At 45.2% G+C, this 26,671-nt stretch overlaps 1 protein-coding gene across 1 annotated transcript in view; it reads right to left on the bottom strand.

Moving 5' to 3' along the window:
• LPP (LIM domain containing preferred translocation partner in lipoma) overlaps nucleotides 1-26,671 on the bottom strand; it is a 211,591-nt gene that overhangs the window by 84,479 nt on the left and 100,441 nt on the right. Inside the window, exon 5 of the mRNA XM_009883357.1 lies at nucleotides 1,057-1,082. Coding sequence (XP_009881659.1) covers nucleotides 1,057-1,082 — 26 coding nt within the window. The remainder of the gene's footprint in view (nucleotides 1-1,056; nucleotides 1,083-26,671) is intronic.

Raw genomic sequence — 26,671 nt, 5'->3', positions numbered from 1 at the left:
ATATCTCAGGACAGGAAGATTTCTCCATTTTTCTCATGTTCTGATCCCAGAATTACTTGCTCTGTTTTCTCCCTGTGTAGCTGCTTTGACTCTAAGAGCTTTACTGTTTTTCTTTCAGCTTTGCACAGGCCGTGTTTCTTGAAGTACTTACTGAAGGGTCCCAACCCCTTTTAACAAAATGAGTACAAGTTCCTTTGGAAAGCGGATGGGGACCTCCGCACACGTCAGAGAGTGTAAGTGCTGAGTACGATCCTTCATTTGACTTTCAGTCTCTTAGGTGACTGAGTCAGGGGAAAGGAGGTAGAAACTCAACAAGAGTCCAGACATCTGGATTCTGCCCACGCCATCGACTGTGCTTGCCCCTCAGCTGAGGCGTGCTTCAAGGAGGACAAAAAAAATATTCAAAATGACACCACTTCTACTGATGCGAGAGAAAAGAGAATTTGCAAATAATAATGAGAAGATTGCTATTCTTTAAAGTCAGAGGGAGAGCTCATTTGCTTGCACCTCAAGGACTTGTGGTGAAAGACTGTAGAAGAGTATTAAAAGGCTACTGACACAGCTCAAGACAGCGAGGATCAGAATTCATCCTCTAATTTCTGCCTCAGTCAGAGCATCTCTATATTTTATAACATCTATGTGGATGGTTTTGTTGATGAATTGGTTTATACACCTTTAAGAGACTGAAGCTTTACCACATTTCAAACAATTAATTCTCCTCATGAAGAGCCCTCTGCAGGTATCTCTAGGTTGCCTGAATCCCAGCTTAGCCATCTAACATCGTGTCAAGTACCATTTGCAAAGATGTGTTATTTAATTCATGAGGAGCAATAGCCCGGACCGTCAGCGTTGAGGGTCCTAGCAGCTTACACGTACCACTTCGATCAGCAGGCCCTGGCCCCTCTGTTACCTCCAGCCCAAGCTAGGAGAATGGCCTCTTCACAAAATTACCAGACTGGAGTTGATCATAATGACTGGTGATTAAAAATTTAAACACCTCTCACACTTTTTGTGAAATAGAGGTATCCACCAAAAGCGGGCAGTTTGCTTGCAAACCTAATGCTACTTGCCCGCATTAGAGTCTGGGAAAGTATTCGACAGCGAGTTCGTGGTGCAGCCTGCATCCACAAGGCCATTAGCTGTACTTGCAAGTGCCACTGTGATGCTGAGCACTGTCAGGCAGAGGATGACACGTTGGCAGTAAGGAAAAAGGCGGTGAAATCAAACAGTGCTTTCAGGAGCAGAGGGAGTAATATGTAAGAAAAGAAGGAGGAGAGAGTGAAGGGCTGCAGCCCCCAGTGAACGTCATCTTGATAGCCTGAGCACTACTGATTTAGAAGAGATTTGTACATGTTTCACTATCAATTACCCAAGAATAATCAGAAATAATATTTTCGGAACAAAGTAGTGCCAAATTCTATACTGCACTTGGGGGAAAAAGGCCAGGGCAAACGCCCGTCATCTAGATTATCATTTATTTCACCCAATGTACTTATGAAAATGATCTCTCATTTGGCTCACAGCAGTAGAAATTTCTCAACAAAGTCATAATTCTCCTGTAATACAGTCCAGGGCAGTTAAGTATTACTCAGATAAAAGCTCCAAGTCTCCCTTGAAACACTGTTCCTGCTCAGGAATTTCCCACAGTGAGAAAGAGGTGGGAGCTGAGAAAAGGGCAGGAAGAGCCGAGGACTGATTTTCCCTCAGAGAGAACCACAGGCTGAGGACCCAGCACGTCCCACCTGGTGGCCAAATCGCGGCAGGGAGGCAAAGCAGCAGGGGTTATGGGCTAACAAAAAGTGCTGCAGAAGTTTCACTGCGGCTCTTCGATATTCAAAGGGTCTCAACCTTCTCCTTACAACCTGCTGAAACAGGAGCGAAGATCCAAGTTGGCTGTGCTACTCACAGCAGTTGTGGATGTTACTCACACCCTGCTTGCGGAGAGGGCAGGAGATAGCCCTTGGAGGAGAAGAGTCATGGGAACAGAGACATCAAGGTCAGAGCTAGAATGAGGGCTCTAGCAACATGGGGAAAGAGCAAATTAGCCTTTTCCAGCGCAAGTAGAACAACTGAAAAAGACAGAACTACAAAGGCAAGACAGAAGTGCTGGCAGGAAGAGGGGAAGACGGAAGACAGAGGAGAGGATGGGATAAGGCAGAGAGGAAGGAAAAGAAAGTGCAAAGCAGCTAGGAGCTTCCAGAGCTGGCAAGAGCCCACAGAGAGAGGGCTAAGTACACCCACGGCATGAAGGACTTAGGGAAGACTAATGTGCAAAGGAGCTGGATGAAATGGAAGGATGGACTAACAGCATCCTCAGAGCAGGGAGTAAGCAGGAAAGAAAGAGCAAATGAGGTGTATCAGCATCAGCTCATTTTACTGAATCAGCTCCCTTGTACAAGAATTACCCAATGCTAACCAAAACCCACTGGTTTCAGACTACGGGGTTGGTTTGATGCTTCTGGAGACGTGTGTGTAAGTTTTTGCTGGGGCATCAGGAATGGCGGGCACCCAGAGCAGAGCACTACACCCTCAGTCTCACTTCATTCCCACATGGAAGGGTTATATGGGGTTCAAATGTCACATGCTCCCCCCCCTGCTTCCCCTGCTGCATCTAGTGTGTGATCCCTCGTCTGTCACAGACACACTTTCCAGCCACATGGAAAACTACTTTGTGGTCATGACGCTCCAGATGGTAAGTGCATAGGTGCTTGTGCTGTGGGGATTGTGCTGTGCGCTGCAGAAGTACCTATGGTCTCCAAGCCAGATCAGGTTAGGAATAAAAAGCAAGGAGAAGAAATTCCCTGCTCGGTGCTGGAGCCAGAAGGGGATACGGGGTTCCCTGGATTCAGAGCCATTTTACTGCTTTCCTTCATCCTCTGCTTTGCCATCAGCCTCTTAAAAAGCCCCAAGATCTTGGCAGCCAAACCAGGCTGTGCACTAAGGAAGGGAATCTGAATTTCCCCAGCTGCAGCCTCCAAGGCTGCTGCCAGCCTGAGGGCGCAGCCGCTGCACTGACATACAGACCTAATGATCTGCTCTGTTCAAGGCATCAAATGCTTGAAGAAACTTGCCTTGCTCAGAAGGCCATGCTCAAGTTGTATTTCTGTGCCATCTTTCGTGTGAGGCTGGGCCTGACTTTGAGGAGGTCAGGAAGATGCTGATGGCTCAATAAATAAGAGACACTTGGGAGAGTTAGCAGAACTGACAGCTCAACAAGATCCATGTTTAGCTGTCAAAACATTCCTCCATGCACAGAGATGCAGCTAAGAAGGCTGTCCACATACCTCCTGGGCTAGAGACGAACTTATCTCGCTAATTGGTCAAGCAGTACTTCATGAAGAATGGAGGGAACCAAAAGAGGCAGTGGCGTGTGCAATTAGAGCAGAGGAGGCCGAGGGCTGTGGCAGGATACAACATTGCGCCTGGACCACTTTGATGTATTAAAAAGATCACTTTGTCTGTGAAACATTTTCATGTCCTGTCCAACCACAACAACAGCAGCAGCTCCCTTCTGTTTTTATGATTAAGCAGCTTGCAGGTTGACTGAGCAAAGGCTGAAGGGGAAAAACAAAGAGATATATATATAATTCTGCTTGCAGAATTTACTTGAAAAGGACGGGCTAGACATTCAGATGGTGCAGATCAGAGTCGCTCCAGGGAACTCGCTGATTTACACAGCAGCGCAGAATCTAGCTCAGCGTGCCAAAGTGAGCAATGTACTCAGGTGTACATCGGCTGGTCGAGAGGCACTATTTGAGTCAACACGGCTGTCCAAGCCTGGGTCAGACTAACTGCAGCCCCCTGAGCCCTCAGCTGCATCTGCCTTTCACAGGAACATACAAGACAGGGAGAAAAATGGCTCCCAGACCAAGAGCAATCACTGCAAAGACTCCAGTCTCTGGGGATATGGGTGATTAAATCCCGCTTCCTTGCAGGTGATACTCTAGGACTTACTTAGTGAAAGTCCTTGTCCCCAACTATGGGGCCCCTCTCAGTCTGGCTTTCATGGACTCCTGCTACCACCTCCCAGCTCAGACTAACCTGCTTTTCAGGGCCTCCTCTCTCCTTGCTCCTTTTGAGGAGCTGGTTCCCTCTTGGAGAGGACTGCAGAGCAACCATGCCTCCTCCATCTCCTTTCTCACCTACCCTTGCTCCCAAGAGCCAAGCAAATTTCAAAAGCATACCTAGAAAAAAAGTTGTGAACATCACTTTGCAGACTCCTTCCTCTTCTTTCCCTCAAAACTATGTATTCTGCTCTCCATGCTCCCTTCCTGCCCCTCTGCAGGAAGGGAGCATGGAGAGCTATAGAAAAATAGTTTTACACTATTAAGTAGGGGTTTCAGGCCCCCTCCCTGTGAAGGAGACATCACTCACACACTTTAGAGGGTTTGACACGTGGAGGAGAATCAGTGAGGCCAGCAAAGTGCTGGAAGAGATTGCCTGGGGAGAGTCTGTGATTTCCATCACTGTGGCTTTCCAGAGTAGGAACAAACAAATATTTGTGAAGAATGGCTTACGCAGAGTTGATCCTGTCTCTGAGCAGCAGACAGATCTTCAAGCCTGTTCCAGCCTTACTGTTTATGCTTCTGTGACTGCGATAGCAATTGTGACATATTCTGCAACAGAGTGGAGCAAAGCCAGCTCAAGGCCCTATGGATCATCTACAGGGCTGAAGCTGCTTACAGGAAAGGAAGCTCATGTGCAGTATTAAGTTACTTTATGGTTTTGTTCCAGATGCTAAATCAAAGAAACTTTGTTCAGAAATGGTATGACAAAGCAGCTGGGTCCTAAACAAGCACAGTGACTGCCCTTCTTTTACCATCTCCAAGATGCTGTATCTCTAAGCTGAGACTTCAGGAGCATGAGGCAGCTCACATTCAGAATGCACAATGTATGGGCTGTAAATATTTGTGTTAGACCAATAGAGGGCTTCTTTTGTCCTGGTCCACAGGAATGCTCCTCCAGCAAGTCAGTGCTGAATCCCCATTAACTAGACAGGATGCAGTGAGTCTGGCCAGGAGCAGGGAAACGGCAGGCGAGGAAGCATTCAGAAAATCAGCGTAGGTGCCCCAGACAGCAAAATGCTCCACGTGTCTGTTGTAGGAAGACCCACGTGTGTCTGCAGTGGATGGAAGGAAAGAAGTTACTCCAGAAACATCCATGCAAGCCCTCCCTGCAATACCACCTTATGGGGTAAACAAATGGTAGGGGAGCTATCTAAACTACTCATCGCGAAGTCTTCAAGCCACAAGACAGTATTTACTAGCTGGTACCAGACAACTTTCAAGCAAGAACAGAAAGTCACTTTCCCAACCCTCCTCGTGAATTGCTCCCATCTGTGCAAGAGAGCAATCCAAAGTCCTTATGCCCACGACAGTGCTGCAATCACACGCTTCGGTTTTTAAACCCAAAATAGCGCGAGCCAGACCACGGCGAGGCTAGTACATCACATGCAGCTGCGCCGATAAAGAGGAGACATTGCAAGCGGCTCTCCGGGGCGCGGGTTGCTAGGGAACGTCGCGAAGCCGCCGCCGATTTCGCTGCCACTTGCTGGCTCTTCCCCCTCTTCCCACCTCACTCGCGCTGTGCCAGCTTCTTCGCCCCGAGAGTGCCATTCTTCCTGTCTGAAGTGTGCAAAAACAAATCTGCCGGCAACAATGGAGCACGATTGCTTGGCATGTGTTCCCGACGAAAGAAATCTCTCCAGCCTTTGATTTTCAAAGGCAGCCAGCTGACGGGTTGGGGGAAAAAACCACTATTGCCATTTTCCCCATGTCTGTGTGTTATTTCATCCAACCTGTGCTACGATTAAGGGTGGGTGGCAAGCCCAGGTGGTGCAACTCCACGGTTTGACTTCATGGGAGCTGTGCCGACTTGCAGCTGGCAAGATACAGTGCCCTGAATGCCATGCTGTGCCCTCTGGACCCCTCCTCTTGCCCTAATGTGCTGCAACCTCCTTTGGGAGGTCGTTGCAGGAGCCAGCGCGGCTCTGGGAACGTGGCTGGGCACCGCATGGTGCTCCCACCGCTCCAGGGGGCAGCAGGGCTTATGAGAAAAGGCACAGAAGCAAGGGAAGGGCTGCTGGAGACCTGGGAAGGAAGGAAAAGGAAACTTCTGCCTTCTCAAGAAACAGCTAGGGCAAGGACAGACCAGTGACCAATATGGAAACAAAAGACTTTCCAGGATTAATCAATCTTTAAACAATTTTACTGAATGATTAGGAAATGCAATGCTCCCTACTGAGGCATCAGAGATTTCTATTTAGATGTTAGGTGTTTTCTTCCACTCTGCATTATTTTTAGTTACTAGTTGATGCTAGGCTGGTGGTGGCTGCTGTCGGATCGATGAAGCCCTCATGCGATGGCAGCTGGGTGACAGACTGCAATCAGATCTCGTTCGCTCCGGGATGCTGCCTATTGCTGGAGCCTCTGGCCGCACAAGGAGACAGCGCAAGAGTGGAGCAGTGGCTGGTTCCCTAGATCTGTACTCAAACACCAAGGCTGCAGGCCTGGTCAAATGTCCTTCAGTACCAACAGGGAATTAATTAAGCTCTAAAAGCGGCAGAGAGGAGACACCTAACAAGCTTGTTTAACTCTAGGAAATAACAAAGAGAACGGATTTGAAAGTGATTTTGAGACATTCCTTAATAAACCTACTTGTCCCTAGAAGGAGGAAAATAATGTGTTTGAGGACCTATTAGACACGTTAATTCTGGAGACTGAGGAAGCATCATTCCATTTTCCTAGCAATAGCACAGCACAAATCTTGGGTGTCCACAGTGCTTGTACTCACAAAACCTTCTAGACAAGGGGAAACTCATGTAATCCCCAGGGCAGACCAGATCTGCAGTTTCTACCCCACTGTAGGGTCCTGTCTTCAAGAGGGACCATCACCTGATGATGAAGTGGTAAAAAATACAAGAAGCATAAAACAATAAAATACCAAATAGTATGTCAAAGGACTAATTCCTCCTTGACTCCAGGTAATTTGTAATTAGATTGCTTTGAGATAGGAGGATTTATGTTTCTTCTCAAAACCAGAGACTCTTACCCAGTGTGACAGCATGCTTTCTTATCTCATGACAAGCCAGGCAAGGATGGTCAAGGTCTCATCTTGAACTTCAGTCAGCAGCACAGCAGTGGCACACCAATATGCAAATATCCTCCACAGATTAGCGTTATGTATCATTTGTTCACCTCTACACAAACAAGGATGATTCTTTTTATGAGGGAATACAAAAAGTTGAATGCACGTGTACGCCAGTACATCCGCATTCCTATAGAGAACTCACCCTGCACCACTGTGTTATCCTCCTGTGACCCTGTGGCATGACCTTAAAAATGAGAAATAGTGCCAGCACCTCCTAGAGCAATTGTGTGAACACCACTAGCCCACCTTCATTTCCCCTTTAATCTACATTTCAAAAATTATATTCATCTGCAGAGACATGCCACGCTGATACATGCCAGGCACTCTTTATTCTTCAGCTCAAGCCATATGGTTCTAATAATAGTGGCTAATAAAGGAAGAGTATGTTTTCACCTGTAATTTTTCAAATCCCATCAAGAAGTGGTGCAACACAGAATACTGCAGACTGCAGCACAGCACATGTGCTCAGTCACATTTTGCACTGCTCTGCACTTGCTCTAATGGCCCTTAATTAATATGCACAACCAACTCAGCATCAAGGGCAAACAGAAAGCGGTACAACTATGTGTTTGCAGAAATGGTACCTTAAATTAAAACAAATAAAGCAATTGCAAGTTTATTAAAAGTGTGTTTTGGGATCAGAGCCCTGTAGCAGACTTTGGAAATAACCAGGAACAGAGGACATAAAGTTATCTAATGGATTTTTGGCAATCTTCAGAATATAATACTTCAGAAATAAATTTTCCAGTAGTACAGAGACAAATGCTCAAGGCCAACCTTGACATCTTGGTCTTGGCATGTCTCAATAACCTCTGTAGTTAAAATCATCCATTGGGCACTTCCAGGAAAGACAGCCAGTAGATTTCTCGCAGAGGAAAATCAGCAAGTAACAACCATAGCTAACTCAATAAAGCTTAATGGAAAGGAAGCAAGGGCTACGGCTGGTATTAACACCCTGGTCTAGAGCTAGGGGATTTCCACCTAATTTATTGTGGAAAAAAGTATTATTCACAAAGTCATCCATAGAGTACATACTGCAACACTGCGTTTAATATAATAGCCTGGCATCATCTGACTCCAGATGAAAGAGTAAGAGGATATTTTTATACTGCATGTGACTCCAGCCTCCAATAATGCACCTCAGGGCAGTAGCAACGTGGTCTTTTACCCAACAGTGTCCTTGGCCTGCCACAACTACTGTGCTAATCTCCCACAAAAGGATAGGTGTGTGCAGCCAGGCTTGCTGGGGGGAGGTTGGAGCCTGGTTAGCAATCCAGGAAGCTTTGCTCCACCACTGAGGCACTTGCTGCCTTCCAGCTGCTTCCCACAACTCTGAATGAGCCTGAGGGCCAAGCAAATTCTTCCAGGTGACTTTTTGCTTATGGAAGAGAAACCCTACAAGACATAGAGAGGCTGAGCTGGCAGCCGCACAACGAGCTGCGGCAGCCAGGTGCCCTTGGAGATCCCAGCAGTATGCACATGGCCAGAGAGGATGCACAGACTCAAGTTTCACAGCTTACCTCTGGGCTGAGCTAAAACCATGTTCTCTGAACCCGACAAATCCAACAGTGAAGACAGGCTTACTCCAAAGGACTGAGGTGATGCACAAGGCCACCTCAACAGTATACTTTTCAAGTAAAAGCTGAGACATCAAGCCTACAACTCGGTACAAAGAGAGGTTAGTCCAGGGTAACTCTGGGACACAAGTCTCCATTGAGGTCCATGTCATGAGTCTGACTTTACTGTACATAAACCCACTTGAACAGACAGTCCTTTTCGCTAGGGGCTGCAGAATAAATAGGATCAGACTCAAATTTCTTTTTAGATACATGTCTCATTGCCCAGGGTGTCACAAATTTCAGTGCAGCACCTAAACATTAGTTGCCACCTTACCGCCACGTTTATTGGTTCAGCTCTTTAAAAGTTGAAATCTATTATTTTTCAAAAGATAGTGGCAATGGAAAGAATAAGATGACCGCCTGCCTTCTCAAGCAACTGAAAACTGTCTCCTATCATTCAGGGGATCCAGCTGTTTACTGTACATATATAGTCCTTTAAATCCAGAAAAATTTCTGTCTGCATCAGAGAGATTTTGCACTCGGAGTAAATGCCAGAAGCTTACATTCCTCTTTTAGGGGTCATGTCTCTTGATACACATGCCCCTACTGAAAAACATCCAACTGGGGACACTTCTTGTTAACACCACAGAAAGCATCATCATTAAAAGGCCAAGCCCTCTGCCAAAGGAGGGGAAAAAAGAATCACGTTGCTAATAATCTGAGTGGCTCATTTCAAACTATACATTTTTAGACCAAGATCTATTTTTCTCTTAGCAGCAGCTTTCCGATTTTCAGACCAGATCCCTGCCGGCACCTGCTCTCTCTGCTCAGTGAGTACTAGTGCTAGCATGCTAGTACTAGCTCTGGTACGAGAACGAGCTGACACACAGTTCACGGCTGCCTCCACTTTGCATCCCATGCACTTTCCCAAAGCTAGCTGCTGTGTTTTCAGCGACCTGAGAAGAAATACTTGTTCCCTTCCTAATTAGATTCACAGTAAATGCGGGAAGCGAAGCAAAAAGAACACAATGTTCAAAGCTGCCACTCATGGTTAAATAATTAGTCAATATTACGCTCAAATGCTGCCTCCAGTGTTCATGCCAATCTGTACGGGGAGGCATTTGTCCTTACATTACTTTGGCGCCTCATTTCAGTAATTTCTATAAGCTGGCAGTCTGAATGGGTCATACCACTGCTAATTCAGATAGATTACCACATACAAATAAGAATGGAGGGGGATTAAGGGTGGTGAGGTGTTAACAAAGCTTTGGTAAGTAATATATGCAAGAAATCCTTTCACCTGATTTTTATAAAGTAGGCCTTGTCTAAAACCAAGGGGGCTAATTAGCTGATAATTAATGCAGAACCATAATCCTGTTTGGTCTACATGTCTGTTATAGTTACGCACACAGAACTGCTATCAGTTCCCGAAGACAGTGATTTGATTGCTTCTCCACACTGCACAGGAGCCCACTCCTTTTGCTCAACAGTCAGTAATATCGTGGGCCCTGGCAGGACCCTGAAACACTTTCCCAGTCTGGAAACAGCGGTTTGCTGCAGCACTGCTCCATTTAGATGTTCACGTTGCTTCTCCCAGCGCAACATTTATCATGGGTGTATTTTTCCCCATAGAATTTGTGTGTGCTAAAAGGGTTTCCTGACAAAAGGAGTCATGATGGCTTATAGCTGATCTAGAACTGAACTTGATTCTTTTGGAGTGCCGGGTGATGCCTGGACGGATGCTATTGCTAGTCTAAATAAGCTAACTTAGAGAGAAAGCACAAAACATTTTATGAGCAATAGGAACAAGTACAGACTAACCCTTGGAACATACCTGTGTCACCAGCATAGCCTTTCTAAAATGCTTCCATCAAAGGAATGGAGACTATGACAACATTTAGCTGAATCGCCTAGCAGCTGCACGGCTGCCTAGCTCATAGCTGCTTAGGCTGTGGAAGTTTCACTTCCATCTCATGCCACCCAAAGGCAGGAGTACTACAGACGTGAATGAAGTTACCCTGTTGTAAAACAGAAGCAGGAAGAAAAGCCAGTTCTGGCACACAACACCCCTTCCAGCTCTGCTGGACTATGAAGGCCCTGCCTGGAAGCTGTCCACAAGGAACAACATTATGATCTTAGGAAAAATTTGCCTGCAATGCATTTCACCAAGACTGAACTCAGTAAGGGTCAATAAAACCACTGCACACCACAGATGTGGCAAAAAATGGTGCTCTGCTGCATGAAGAAGCCCAACCAAATACCAGCTCCCTTTCATAACGCTGTTTGCACCTGGAAAAGAGCCACTTCTCCCTGATCTTTGCCTGGTGCAGAGACTACTCTGACTTGGGCTCCTCACAGCATCACTAATAAAACTGAGAGCATCACAGCTGAAACCAAGAGCATGTCTCATCAGCAGGTCCTGCAAATGCATCCAACCAGTTAAGGACAATTCTAATTTACAGCACCTGTTGGATATGGAGACTAACGAGCACTGAGGTAGTGGGTGTGTGCCTGAACAACCTGCCCAACCTTTAAGCCTATGAAAGAGGGGGGAGAGAAGAAACACCGATAAGAGAACTCTGAAATGATTCATTTTGTCTGAGTTTTACTATGCGTGCCTGACAGCGACTTCAATAATCACATCTGGGTTACCACCCTCCCTTAGCTGCTTCATCCATCCACACAACTTGCTGGGGGAAAAGACAGTGAGATGGGATCCAAATTAGAAACTATTTATGATTGTTGAAGGAGAAAATTAATTGCTTTTCTTCCCCTTCTTCCCCCATTCTGAAACACCCCTCCCAGGGAAATTTGTGCTGAGAAGTCCTTGTGAACAAACACATGGAGAGTAACAGAACATGGTCCATATGTACTAGCAACCAAAAATAAACTGAAATCTGAAAAGCATACAGTCAAGTGGATTCATAATGTCTGTCTCTACGCCACAGTAACAGATGGTCAGTGAACTGTTACAAGACAGACCAAGACTAGTTAAACAGATGGGGAGTATTATTTTTATACTGGTTTATAAGTGAATATTTAAGTTTCCACTAGGTTATCTGAATTACCATCAAAGGAGCACACTCTTGCAGTCCCCATCCACCTAAAACCAAATTCCGTGGAAGCTCTTACCCAAGGAAGCTACTGTGATTTCTTCTTATGGCCCTTTGCTGGTGCTGCTAATACCTGTGGCAAAACCCTCTCAGACCTCAGCAAGGATGGCCCAATGTTGCACGCCTCTGGAAGTCCTGCTGCTGCCTATGGTGGCTTGTAGTTTTCTCTCTCCTGTGCTGGCCCCATCCTACCGCAGAGCTTGGTCCGACGCTGAAAGAGCCGTGGTGGTGAGCCGCAGGGCACCTCCAGCCACATCCCCTCATCTCTCTTCCTTCAGTAGGTTTTGTTCCTGTTATAAACTCACCAAGCAGGAAGGATCAAAACAGCTGGAGCTCAAGTCAGGGGCTGAGTGGATAGTGGTGGCTAGCATGAGCCCTTACAAGGTGGGAAAGGGAAATGGGCAATTTCAGAAGAGACATGCATTTAAAGACTTGTCCATGTTGAAGGAATGCAGGAGCAGGATGAAAGACACAGCAGACTTCTCTCAATTTCTGCAGTTTGCATTACTTTTTTTGCAAGTCTGTCACCTATAGACACACTGGTCAGGTTCACTTTCCCCTTCTCAGGGTTTAAGCAGAACATCTGGGTTCACAAGAGGGCAGGACAGACTAAAAAATAAGTTAATTAACAGCTCACAGTACCTCAAATCACATTCGAAAACCTAAACCAACATTTGCTGAAGACATTGACACATCTCACTGCCTGACATTTCGAAGGAACTGGGCTTTTTAAAACTACTGAACACCCTTTGACAATCAGAGCAGCCCACTGTTTCCAAGGTGGGCTAAAGAATACTGGAGACAACCATATTCACTTAATTGCAAAAGGGGAAGAAAAAAAGTGAACCAAAATACCTGTGTTCTATAAGTGCCCATACACTGAAAGAATCAGCCTCCTGCCCACAAGATGCCTGGTTCACAACTGCCCTATACCTTTTTAGCAATTCCTGCAGTGGGCAGGTGCAGATTAATTACCCCCACTCTAAAACCATTTTTTTTTTACAACCAGAAGGATGCCCAAACGCTTCAAGTGTGCCTATAATTCAGGCCTCCCTTCAGCATGACGCTGCTGCAATCAGATGTGGTCACAATAGTTGGAACGGTGCTTGGTTTTGAAATCCCACCATTCAAATCCATTTATTACCTTTCAGAGTGACCATTATCTTCTCACTGCTTGAAATACTGCAGACTACTGCTATGGAGCTGCAGGGTTTTGCCTGCAAGCCTCAGAAGAGCTTCTACTTGCACTTCTTTATAAAGGAGTTCCGCTTTGTGGATGCATTATCTGTCCAGCTGCCATCAGAAAATAGTGCTAAAGAAAAATTAAACTCTCTTTGCAAGTATTTATTCCTAATTTACTAAGGGCTAACAGTATCCAGTGACAAAACCCAAAAAGTTCTCATTGAAATATTTCATTTACCTAACAGCTTGAAATCTCCAGGCTGAAGATTATGTGCGCACACAGGCCTGTGTGCTAAGTCTTCAATTAAAGAAAATATAAAAGCTTTGCAGTTTAGCCACTGGGAGACTTTTAAGCATTCGCAGCCTCTTCTCTTTACACATGAAATGTTAATGGGGCAACCACGCACGGCTGGCTCCACAGATAATGGTTCAGATAACAGTGGCTTTGTGATACCTATCACTGGGCTTCAGAGGTGAGGGGGCCTGCCTTACTTCATAGTTGATGACACCTTGTCAGCATGCCACTTGTCACAAGTCAGTTCAGGAGTTCATTACATCTAGATAACACCTTTTTTGCTCTCTGGCTCATGTTTATTAATGCCACGCACAACTCGGTGATTCATCAGAGAAGATGGAGTGGTGTTCTGCAGCAGGCAGACAGCCTCCAGTTGATCCACTGCCCTGGTTGGAGTTCACCACAGGGCTTTTAATTTCATTAATTTATTTATTGCAATTCCTGAAAGTCCAGTGCTGTTACAGAGCAAGCTCATAACTGCACCTGACAAAGGTTCAGGGCTTGTCAAAATTGGTCTAATTTGTATGTTGTGTAAACAACACTAAAAGTTTGGAAGTTTAGCATTAAGCTTTCAGTTATTAAAATGACATTTTAAAATACGCATGACTAGAGAGAGATTTGCAGAACACATTATTGTTAGCATGGCTAATACCCAGCACAGGCGAGTAGTCTGCGCTGTGCTACTGTGTGTGCTGTTCCACGTACAGGGTAGCAACCTACTGCAGCTCTCTTCGGCCCAGTGTCACAGTTCAGTGCACTCTGCTGTAGAAATTAGTTTTCTGAGACCCTCTAGCAATTACACAGAAAATGCTTTGTAGTTTTGCTTGGTAGTTTAAAATAAACCCAACTGAGGAACTGGCAGTACCAAAAACACTTGCAAAACCTACTAAGGGCTTTAGGGCTGATGCACAAGAGGTCAATGTTTTGAAATCCTTTGCATTAAACTTACATTACTTCTACTTCTTTCTCTTGGGTGTGCTTGCGACATCCCATTTCCCCTCCTTCAATCTCAGACCTTTTGACGTACCCTCTCCATGCTCTGCTTTGGGTACCAGCTTTTCAGCTGCTGGTAAAACACGACCAAGATTTTTCAAGAATATAGTCCCAAGTATATAGTATTCATATGTATAATACATACAATATACACATATACAGATAGTATAGCTATATAAACACCCACCCCCCTATAAAGCATCTAAATCATGAATCTGGGCAGCTCAATGAAGTGAGCTGGAAGTGCTACCAGAACAGCATTTAGAAGATCGAGTCACTTGTCTTTGTGGCTAATATAGAGGAGGAAATTTCACCTTGGGCTTGTGTTTCTAAACTCATCTCAGAGGACGACAGCATCCAGGCACTGGAGCTGTGATCCTCTGAGACAACAAGGCAAAAAGGAAAGAATGGCTCCGCACTCTATACCAAGACATAAGACAATTCTGTGCTGCTAGTTTTTTGATTTAGCGCATACATGTTTTATAGGGGCTCTGGTCAAGTATGAGAATGTAATTTGCAGGAAGATTGAAAAATACAAGGACACTTAAAGGGCCTCCGATGTGGCTCTGTTTCACTTAAAGTAAAAACATTGGTGCTTACTATATCACAGGTGAAATTTTGGCTCAGCCAGAGTCAATGGGCATTTAGCCAAGGGCCAGGTTTTCAAACCATAATTTCTCTTCAGAGACTAGCACAATCGGGAATTGGATTTATCTCAGGGTCTGATTTTATCTCTGAAGATTAGGGCTTTTTTTTTTCAGAAAACACAAGAGTGACTGTTCCACTGAATGAATATACAAGATACACAAGATAACCATTTTATAACAAAAGATATTACTATTACATTTAACTTTACTTTGACTGATAAATATACTACCGCAGAAGCACTGCGCCACAGTTTTCAGACACAGCAGTCAGCTGAAGCTTGGAGGATCAGCAAATCCCTGATTTTCAAGAAAAAGGGAATGATACCTAAAATAACTTCAACAGCTAAACCCAGCTAAAATCCATTCCTCTCTGTTAAATAGAGGTTTATTCCTGAAACACACTTTTTAGACACTTTATTTTCAATCCAATTTGGAGTTTTATGGACCAACCTGGTGTTATGGTGGTTGCTAAAGCAGTTATATTAGTTGTTACAATTATATCTTCGTTCTACCCAAAGCCATAAACCTTCCCACTTGTTGCATAATGCTGCAATTACTCCATAAACTCTGCTAGTCAGCTCGTTGACTGCAAAATAAGTAAGTGCCAATGAGAGCCATTGGCCTACACAGAGGATGAGAATGCAAATGGAAACCAGGGGATTCACCAAACAGATTTACGGAGGAGATTTTATTGGCCGTTATCAAAACGTCCACAAGATTCAAACTTTCCTCAGCAAATAAAATTTGCAATTGTAAAACAACAATATTGCAATGGAACTTTCCACTGCAGGATGTGAAGAGGGAGAGAAAGAAACGCTGCTGTGCTCAGGGAGATTGCACTCGCCCCCACTGCCACCCTCCGGGTCTTAATTCCCCTTCTCTAACCCCCAGGCTCAAAAACATCCCCTTGCTGTACGTGGTGGTTGACCTCTCTAGGGGCTGGAAAACACTCAACTCTCTCAGGGGTGCGAAGAGAAGCTCTCACTCTGACCACGAATAAGGAATATGGTCAAAATGCCAGCAAGTTGGTTTTTATCTTCAATTTCTTGGACTACTGCACACTATCAAAAGCCTTTTGCTTCTTCAAACCCTGCAGTTCCTCTTCAGCTGAGCTGTGATGTTGTTTCATCAACAAACTCAATATAAACTCTCAATGACAAGCCTGGAAGATTTATGATTTTTGTCATCTTTAAATAGCCATCATAAAAAACCACTATATTGGCAAGCTGCTGAATTCATTTGCTGGGAATTGACACTTACTGATGGCTGCTGCTAAGGGATAATGTGGTGACCTGCTACAGTAACGACCAGATAAGAGCTGACAATAAACTGAAAGGGGAAAAGTACTTTAGGTCAAACATTTTCAAATTCACGTGCCTGAAGTCAAGCTTTGAAACGCATCTGTAAACACTAAATCAGAGGTCAGCTTTTCTGAACTGCTGTGTCCCTGCCGCCCCTATTGAAGTCAAATGCACTGTGTTATGGAAAATCATACCTCGGGCTGCTTCTTTAGTAGCCAAATATAGATGTATATGTCTAATGCTGGGTGCCAGAGAGAAAAAATTGGCCTCAAAGGAAAGGAAAACGAGAAGAGAGATTGCAATGTGTTACAGCTGCAGTATCACTCTCTCACTGCACAGTTATTTCTAATAAGAAAGATGAGCTTCTAACTTGTGTTTGCGAAACTAGAGTTCAAGGCATTGATTTTATATTGCAGAAAAAAAAAAATAAATATCCCCATTTGGCAACAGAACTGCAGATTTCCTACTTTTTAAGAACAGAGAAGACAAGGCAGCCCAGGTCTCAAACCCTCCCAAATCTGCTTCTAAAAACACCACAGCTCGCCGCCCCCAGGGCAGGCCCGCATCTCTACTGGTATCAGACTTGGCATGGAGGAAACACCTTGAGAGGGCTGCCTTGACAAATGTATGCCAGGAGAGCCTGGGTGTCCTCCTGGCACCGCACCAGCAGGAACTCGTGTCAGGAGCCCAGCAGATATTTGGTAGCAACAGCGGGATTCCCAACTAGAAGTGGCCTTTGCCAGGAGCTGCTCCCTGGGATACACTTAATCCTGTGTCACTGACAGGAAAGGGATGAGATAGTCTCCATCGCTCCCAGCCTTTACATTTCTAAGATTCAATGAACTGAGGCATCTTGGGTGACGCCAAGGCATCTGGCTGTTCCCTCAAGAACGTACATTTTTGGCAGAGATGTCCAAATTGCTCCTCTCCGCCAGCAGGAAAGACTTTTGGCTTCCTCTGCTGCTCTCCATGCTGGAAATCAAGAGGGAAAGCATAGCCAGAAAGGGGAGACAGCTGCAGGGACCTATTAATTGTATTCCATTGTCACAGGGGAGTTTCCCTACTCTCTTTTCCTGTCTCTTCCACACGGTCACTGGGTGCCCCCCACTTTCCCTGTAACTGTTAGTCAGCATCGCCCCATTTGTTCCATGCTTCCCATTGCTGCGGTACCTGGCACGTAAGAAAAGATGCCCCATCCCTAATGAAGGTCACAGATGCATGGAGCTGGGCTACTACGACTGCCCATCTCCAAAGCACCCTTTTTGTAATGCCACCAAAAAGCAAGCAGGGCAGAGGCTGCCCGGCTTGGATGCTGCATTACGGAGCCGCTGTCCTGTGATGGAGCCGTTAGGGTGGTGACCACATTGTTAAAATTTTGCTTTCAGCACACTAGTGGCATGTTGGGTGCTAAATTCTTCGGTCTGTCCCCATAACATGACCCAAACCCCAACAAAATCCATTGGGTGTGAATCTTCCTGCTTAATTTGCTCGGCTTTGCCCCAAACCCTATCAGCATGCCTGTCAGTGCAGAACAGCAGCAACGTGGAGGGAGTGGTGGGTTCTCACCATGGACAAAAGCAGGCGGTGGATGTATGAGGCTGAAGATAAACACCCGGGGCCAACTGGTGGCAGTCATGCCGAGGTCCACCCAGACATCTGAACAGAGGCGGTGTCAAAAATGAGAAGAGTGGGGAGCACAGTAAAGAAGCGACTGAAGCTGCAGACAGGGGAATAAATCATGGATTCTGGGGGTGCAAACTGCAGCCAGAAAACCAGGAAGGAAAAGTCCATATAAATGCAGTGAGCAAAGCCAAACCTACTCTAACCAAGTGCAAAGAAAGACAGCATGCCTTGGACAGTCTAAGACATAATGAATTAAGGGGAAGGAACAAAATGAACAACAACCTTACAGCCTAACCCAGAGATACTGGGAAATAGCATCAGCACCAGCATGAGGAGGAAGAGCCCGGCCCTGTCTAGGCACAGGGATGGGGCAAGTGACACCCAGGAGGTTACTGGCTCTCGCAGATGGATCACAGGGCCCTGCCAGGCACAGCACTCACATATTTCAGCGTGAGCAACCTGGCCAGCTGCAAATCCTACAGGACTTAAATTAAACGTGGCCCTTAACCAACAGATTGAATGTTGAGAAACCTGAGCGCAAGGCGGGTGCCAGAACCCACAGCCAGTGAAAGCTGTTACGCACCAGAGGACACGGGCAGACCAGGCTTTGGGCCTGAAATGACTGTGACGGGAGCAGCATGTTTTCTCTTTTTAATGCATTGTTGTTTCCTGCACCGTGTGGTTACAACAGTGCAGGTGACAGTGCAGCTGAATGGTGACACCACATACCGCAAAGAGTAACTTCTCATAGCTCTTCTCGGGGCCAGAGAGGTGGAATCTGACCATAGCTTTCATCTGATCGGTCTTAGTAAAGTCAAGAGGGTTGCTAAATGAGGTGCAGAAATAACAGAAAGACTGTCCCTTGCTTGAAGATGTTGCAGCCTCCTGAGCTCAGGGCTGGGCTCTCGTAACCAAACCAAAGTGCAAACGTCATGTCTGTAAAAACCGTCTCGCAGGCGATAGGAAACTATGCTTCATTAAACAGCAGCTCAGCAGCTTGCACGTGTGCTGTGTTTTGTAGTGTAACAGATTTAGGAATAGCAATGGCTCAAGTTGACATGACAAGTTTGGAAAAGACAAAGACAGGAAGGTTTCTCAAAGCTTTTGACAAAAAGCTTTGTTTGCAGTCATTTCCCTGTGGTTTCTTGTTTCTCTCACACGTAGCAGAAGAGTCGCATGCTAGAGCTCTGTCAAAACCCTTCAGAATCACTCTAGCCTTATCCTGAGCAGTGGGGTACCTGAAGTGCTGTCCTGTGCAATAACCGTTTCAAAGCTGCTTTTGTTTGTGGTAGACATGAATCCTCAGTGTCCTGCTTTCTCTGAGTCTTTCATTCCCCAGTTTTGGTTTGCTCTGGGAAGAGCAGGGCTCCTGTGCTTTTTCAGTGCTTGCTCCTCTACTTTGGTCAGAGTTTCTGCTTTTTCCTGCTGTTCCTGTCTGCTGAAGGAGGAAATGTGGGTGGGTGTCTTGTATGCTGAAACTTTCCACCTTCTCTTCTTCGTACAGGAAATTTTATCAATGGTTCAGAGGGCAACATATTCACCTCTAGAACGACTGCCGAACCAAGATCTTGCTGCTCGGTTAACGTAACTACATTTTATTTCTGACTGTAGCCAAGGATTAGAGAAAACTGGAAATGTGCAGGCTCTTCTATATGGAAGATCTCTCTGCCTTTTGTTTGCTTTTTACGTGCTGTAAGGAAATAAAGAGACAATATTTCTCTTGTTCTTCTAAACGCTGCAAGTTCTGCCAGATCTCTCACATAGCCAGCCCCACAAATGGTAGAAAACGCTGTTCATGTACGTAGCTAGCTCTGGAGAAACTGTGTTTAGTAACGCATCCTTGAGAGGGGATTTTTCAAAGGGGATGTCAAACTAAGTACTGGACCCCCTTGCGATCACTGCTGCCAATACATCCTAATGCTACCCTCCAGGCCAAATCACGATTGTTAACATTCATTACAGGGCACCATCTCCTAAGCTCTGGGCGCCCCAAAACAGGCAAGAGCAGCTGGGTGCGCTCCTTTGGACAAGCAGGTGCGCGGGCACATCTTCTGAAGGCTGCAAGTATGCAAGAGAAAAATAACATTCCCTTTCTTGGAACTTATTTTTGGCGGTTGAACATTTCACAAAGAGAAACTGTTAGGGCAAACACTCAAAAGGTCAAGCTCTAAATAAACAGAGAGACAGAGTGATGAAAGGGGTTAGTTGTTATTAATGAAGCTGAGATGATCACAAGTCAAAAAAAGCGGAGCAGCAATGAAGACGGAGAGCTATGAGCACGCTAGAAATTTTGGCAAGATCACATGTGAAGATACAAAAAGCAAAAGTTGCATTCCCCAGCCTGTAACATGCCCCCCAAATCCTTCTTTACTTTTCCCTGGGATTTTCAGCTAATTTTCAGCTACTTTTACTCAGTTTAGGAGGATCAACACTGGTTTTGCACTAGAAACGAGCACCACCTATTCCCACATAAATACTACACTCACTCTAAGGCAAAGGATGAAAATAAAACTAATTTGCACCTACTACACAAACCTTGCTTTATCTTCATGCCTGAACAGGATTTCCCTCCAAATCAGATGCATATTTTTCCCTGACACATAATGCCAGTAAACATGGTGTATAGCTCACATTAAAAGAAATCTGTACAAAGTCAATTAAAAAGAACCAAAGAAACAAAAAAGACTATGACAAATTAGACAAAAGATAATAATTGAAAATATTCAGGGATACTTCGATGATGTAAATCCTGTCCAAAGCTTTCCTGTTTTATTGGTGTTTACTTTTGGGACTTGCTTGTTTACCAGTCATGTGGCAGTGTTACATTGACTATAAATACGTACTTTACAGAAAATGCAGAACTGTAGAAGTTACAGATCAGTTCTTGGCTCTGAGATGAAATTCAAATCTGATTATGTATCCCAGTTAAGGACTGGCCTCCTTATAATGAGCTAAGCCCCAAACACGAGCACATTCAAAATTTGGCTCTGAAGTTTGTAGCTTGACCCTAGGTAAACCTCAAACAGAACCATTTATGGTTCAAAACAAACAAAAAAAGCTCTTGATATTTCTGAGTCATCACATAGCATTAGTTCAGTTTTCAAAGGTGGATTTGTCGCAGTCGATAAGAGAGCTTTAGGTGGGATCAGTAAGTGCTTCGTGGCTCAAAGGTGACTTGGCATCAAGGACAGCACTCATACGGAGGGAAGACCTATGTGAAAACAGCCACGTGTTCACACCATGCAGAGCTTCATGTGCAAGGCAGCGAGTGGCTATTTGCAACCGCTCACAGCCAGGCCCCAGCTCGCTGAGAACAAGGAGAGCACTTTGGATATTCCTGGGAATATTAAGCGTTCGCTAAAAGGGCAGGATGAAGTCTTCCCTCGTGCACGACTAAAGCCTCTCCTTGCCATCTCACATTGTTCCGTACGTCTTGTCCTCCTCCTGCTGGCACTCATCCAGGACAGTGTAATTAGAGGACACATGGCGTGACAAGAGCAAACAATACGGCAAATACACACAGATCAGCTGCCCCAGCTGCACAAGTGCCAGTGTCCCAGCACAAGCAAACAAAGGTGCTCAAGAAAGCCAGCAGCTCCCTAGACACTGAATGACATCGGGAAACCCTCCAAAGCAAAGACAGGGACAAAACCAGCTCACAAACTGATGGGAAAATTGGCAGGTCTCCCAAGATGCTGATCTGCATACGTGGCACCAGCAGATTTGCAAATGACCCAGGTAAAGACAGCAATGGATATATGCAATGGCCTTTCACAACGCAGGGGACTGCAGAAACTGGCGATTCTAACAGTCTCTTGGAAGGACTGCTGGTAACATTGATCAGGGTGCTGCGGAAACAGGAAAGGAAATAGCAATGGACTGCTGAAACTCACTGCTGCAAGAAATAACCAGGGCAAACACTGCTGGGTCAACAGAGCATCAAACACGACGGAGGCCTGGCCATGGTCTTGACCTGTCGCTTCTAGGTTAAAACATACTCATGTTAAAACATGAACAGCAAGGGAGGGAAATGCTGAAGGTCAATCCTGCAAGGTGCCCGACGCTTTCAACAGAAGCCAGCCAGCTACATAAATTCCTTCTTACACATTAGAAGATGCAAGAGAGAGATGTCGAGTGAGGAGAAGGGAATATGAATCAGCAAGTACTGGTGTGTGTTGTGGTGACAAGAGAGTGAGAACAGGGAGAGATCAAACAAGCAGGGCTGACTATGCCTTGAGCTACACTCAAAGCCTTTCTTGAGGTTTGCTCTCTCAGTGCTGTCCACAGGAGGAATTTTGGACTTGCTCCATCGCCAGGCTGCCTTAGCCTTTGGACTAAGACAAGGTAGGGGATAAACTCTGATGCTGTGTGGACAGTGCTGTCCCCTAATAAACAACACAACTAAACGATTAATTGAGATAACATTTTACTAAAGGCGGCTACTGACCACCGGCTGTCCCCTTTCCCTCGCACAGACAAGGCAGTTGCGCTCTGATGTGCAAACACACACACACACAAACCAACCCATGTTTGCTTTGCTCGCTGCCCCGTGCCTGCGCATCCCAGCCAGCAAGGCAACGTCATTCTGTAGCATCCCTTGAAAGACATCCCAACTCCAGCTCCTGGCCTAGGCTCACCCGTGGTGCCCAGCAGCTCCCAGGAGGTCACCCAGATGTGCCATTTTCCCTCAGAGTGCCTCTGGCAACCCAGCGCAACAGGCACAAAGGAAAACTGAAAGACGCACTGAAACTTGGATTTGGCGGTTTGGATGGCCTCACACAATAACCCTCAGACCTGACAGGTGCCATCACAACTTCTCCTTTTAAGAGGAAGCACAGACCACTGCGTGTCAAAACCTCTGGGCTCACTTCCCCACTTCAGCACCAACTCACTCTTTGGACTTGGGCATGTTAATTAACCCAAGCAAGGTTTGGTTTCCCCATCTGCATGGTGAGTACCAGCTATTCAGAAGCATTGTTACGGTCCTTTCACTGCTTGCACACAGAAGTCCCTGCCTTCCTCCCTTGCGGGCAGATTTAGAGGTCCCACCAGTGTCCCTATGAAAGAAGAATGAGCCAACTGAATTGCACATGCCGGGGGCAAGCAGGCCTGCGTGGGAAATCAGTGTGGAAGAGCTCATCCACAGTAACCCCCAGGGGAACACAGGTAATATGAGTTCAAGCCATCAAATCAAGCTGGCAAATTCTTTGATCAGAGTGTGCCAAAGGCTGACATTAGGCCACTTAAACTAACCCACACTTTAGGTGAAAACAACTCATTGCCCACGTTCAGCTGAAGGCCACAAGTTGCAGTCCTTAGCATTAGAGTACTTTGAACTTGTTGGATAGGAGGCACAAAGGGAGCAGAAATCATGGGTGTTCACAGGTGAACAGCCAACACCGAGAACATGGCTAGAGCACTAGAAGTGCAACTACCCAGCTGATATTTGCCTACATACATGCACATGCACGTGGGGGTTCACATCCCACAGCAAACCCCAGACTCAACCTGTGTCAGGCAGTTGCCAGGTTGCTCCCTTGTGTCAGGTAAGTTTTTATATTCAACCTCGTAGTCCCCTGATTTATGAGTCCTCACGGTTTTCCTAGCACTCAAATCTCTTGGGCTTCTGCCAATCTAAACCTATCCAGTGGCAATCACACAGGTCTGAGGAAAGCTGCACACCTTTGCCCAGGAATCACAGTCTCCTGCAACTCAAGTGGAAAATCAGTGTTGGGGAAGAAAGGCATCTGCAGAACAGCTGAGGCAGATATGAGCTGATATGAAACCAACAGCAATAAACTCTCATCAGCAAAAGCTCAGTGTAGCTGTCTTGCTCACTGTCATCACAGTGCTCTGGACCTTGTATATTGAACTTCGCACACAGACCTTGTATGTATTCATTGCTGAGGAGGAGTGAACAGCTGCCTCTTGTGCAGAGCGTAAGAGAAACAGGAAAAAACCTCTCTCCAAGAAAAATATGATGTGATATACCAAGAAATCCTTCTGGGAAAAATCAGGAGTAGGTTTTCAACATTACTTCTACTTTGTATCTGTGAGGATGCATGTTCACAACCAACCCATTCTGACACCTGTCTTTGCTCTCTACCTATACTGCCAACAGTCCTTTCTGACCAGTCCCACATCATTGGTGGTGTCTGTGCACACACAACCCCAATCAGCAACATCCCACTTGGAAAGCTACAGCAAACCTCCCCCGAAATGGATGGATATCCACTGTGGGGTGTCATTTACCTGAGCTGTTCTGTTACTGCATTCCTCTTCCTGCTTCTTTAGAAGAACTCACACACGGATACCTTGTTATATGAGAAGTAAAATCTCTGTTTGCTCAGAATCAATGTCTCACAAAAGAAAGTATCAAAAAATGGTAAGGCTAGTTAGCATACACCAGTCCAAGCTCTCCTACACACCAGCAAGTATAAGGTGTCGATTCCCCTAGAGCTAACTGTAAAGTCACTGGAACACCACAATTAGGTTCAATGTGAAATTGTTTTAGGCAGGCAGGGAGTAACAGAATAGAAGAGGCTACTCTGTGATTTACTCAGTTTTCTAGTTGTTGCTTGAGAACCCCAGATGGCAAACACTATGTTAGACTCTGATCTGTACTCCCAGCTGTTAGTAAATCAACATAGTTGCTCCAAAGTTAATACAACTATACCTATATAACTCTGGTCCAATCTACATATCACAAAATGGTAGTCCGTACATCACAACTGAAGTGCCTTCGTGGCCAGATTAAACTCACTGCTAAAATATTATTCCATACATATTCTGTATATGGGCTTCATGTATGCGGTGTCGTATCTGCTGCGGCTTCTTTGGATGTTTGCATGTTTCCATTCCTGGCTTCTCGTCTCATAAACTCCCAACAGCTGGAATTACTGTATGGAGATAGCCTGATTCCAGCTGCAAAACAGCTTTTTTCATAAATGAGTTTGTTTTACAGCCTTCTAAAACTGAATGAGGCATAACATGGCCACCAAATGTCAGCTGAAACATGCCAGATTGAACACCAAAGGAAAATGGTTGAACAACCCCAAATACTGGGCAACAACATTTATTCTCTTTCTCATTTCCCACATTCTTTGCATCTGGTTCACCATAAAACATGCAGATGCTTCAGTGACAGACGAGCTCAGAACGCTAGTAGTCGTGCCTGATCTCACTGGCCTTTCCCCGTGTTTGGCAACAAAATAAAACAGGGACTTATGCCATGGCAAGGCACTGTCTATTCCTGCTCTAAGCACATACTCAGCACATGAGACAGCAGGCCACATTTCATCCTACAGCCCACTGAAGTACTTAGATCCAGAAAAGGTCAGAACGCTGCACCGTTCCTCAAGGCTAGCATGTATATATACCTCACTGTCCTAAAACTAATTAATCCTTAAAACCATATGACTTAGTTAACCAATTCATTCTCCATCTCTGAGACAACCTTTCTATCTCCTCAGTACAGGTACCTAGCTATTCCTCTGTCACTTCATCAAGACACAAACCAATGGAGCAGAAAGCCATGTGGCTGCTACCCACGTGAGCTCAGCTGAGTTACTTTCTCCCTCTGTGAATATGGGGAAATGTCCATAAAAGCAGGATATTGCCGTACGCCTTTCAGAGACTTTATGAAGTATTTAGTTCGGATTCGTAAGAGGGCTCTGAAAATATAAAACACTACGTAAACACTAAAAGTTAACTGTTTTTAATAGCCACACATTTAAGAGAAGTCTTTTCTTCGTTTCCGTACAAAGGTGCAGAAATATCCTTCATTGCAAATAACCACTGTGCCTGCTGTGAAAGGCTCTGCACATGATTTCAATTGCCTTTCACATAGAAAATAGGAATAATACTTTGCATTTATAGGCTTTAAAACTACTTTGCAGACAATCAAGTCTCAAAAACCCCACTGTGATACAGGAGGCAAACATTATACCCCTTTTACAGAGGAAACTAAGAGGGAAAAAGGTTAACCTGCCTAGCCTAGAGCCAGAAAGGAGACATTTGAGGAATCAGGCATGCTAGCAAGGCCTATCTAGACCCACAATTACTCACTTACTCTTCTTGGTAAACAGGTCAGTCTTCTGCTCCCAAACTTCTACACAGTAGGGCATACACACTACATGGCAAGAGTGGCCACAGGATTTATTTGTATTACTAGCAAATTTCATCTTCAATAGATACTTCAGTCGACCGTGCAGAGTGCCTAGAATTGCACGAGGCCACTTATTCCATTTTCTAGCGTGTGTGGCAGTAGAAAAGTTGTTGACAACTAAAAGTTAACCAAACATTTATTTTTAGAAGCTAAGTCCGACGTTACAGTGTCTGGTCTCATAACTACCCATTTCTCTGACATTAAGCTGAGCTACCACATGAGAAAATTGCTAGAATGATAGTATTTCCAGGGCATACTGAGTCACTGTCCAACATCTAAAATGGGAAATAAAATAATTTCTCAGAAACTGTCAGCACAGTGGGAGGCAAAGTTTGCAGGAACTCAGCTTGTGTAGAAAATTTCAGGTTTCTACTCTGAAACAGGTCCCTCAGCACTAAAGACTCTTTTTAAAATTAATTTCCTGATGATGGAGAAACAATTAGGTCCCATGGTATTGATTTCTTGGCATTATCTTATATTTAGAACAACTATTAAGTAACACTAGAAAAATGATAACAGTGATAATCAGGGAGCAGCAGCAGCAGCACTGTGTAGACTCAGAAGCACATATCAGTTTTTGCTTTGATCTGATGCATCCTAGCAATGTGCTGTGGTCCCTGCCCCGAGGCTCTTTCTGTCCAG

Source organism: Charadrius vociferus, unplaced genomic scaffold (genome assembly GCF_000708025.1).
Source record: "Charadrius vociferus isolate BGI_N301 unplaced genomic scaffold, ASM70802v2 scaffold214, whole genome shotgun sequence".
Lineage (NCBI taxonomy): Eukaryota > Metazoa > Chordata > Aves > Charadriiformes > Charadriidae > Charadrius > Charadrius vociferus.
The sequence above is the reverse complement of the archived record's forward strand: the minus strand, read 5'-3'. Positions and strand labels throughout refer to the sequence as shown.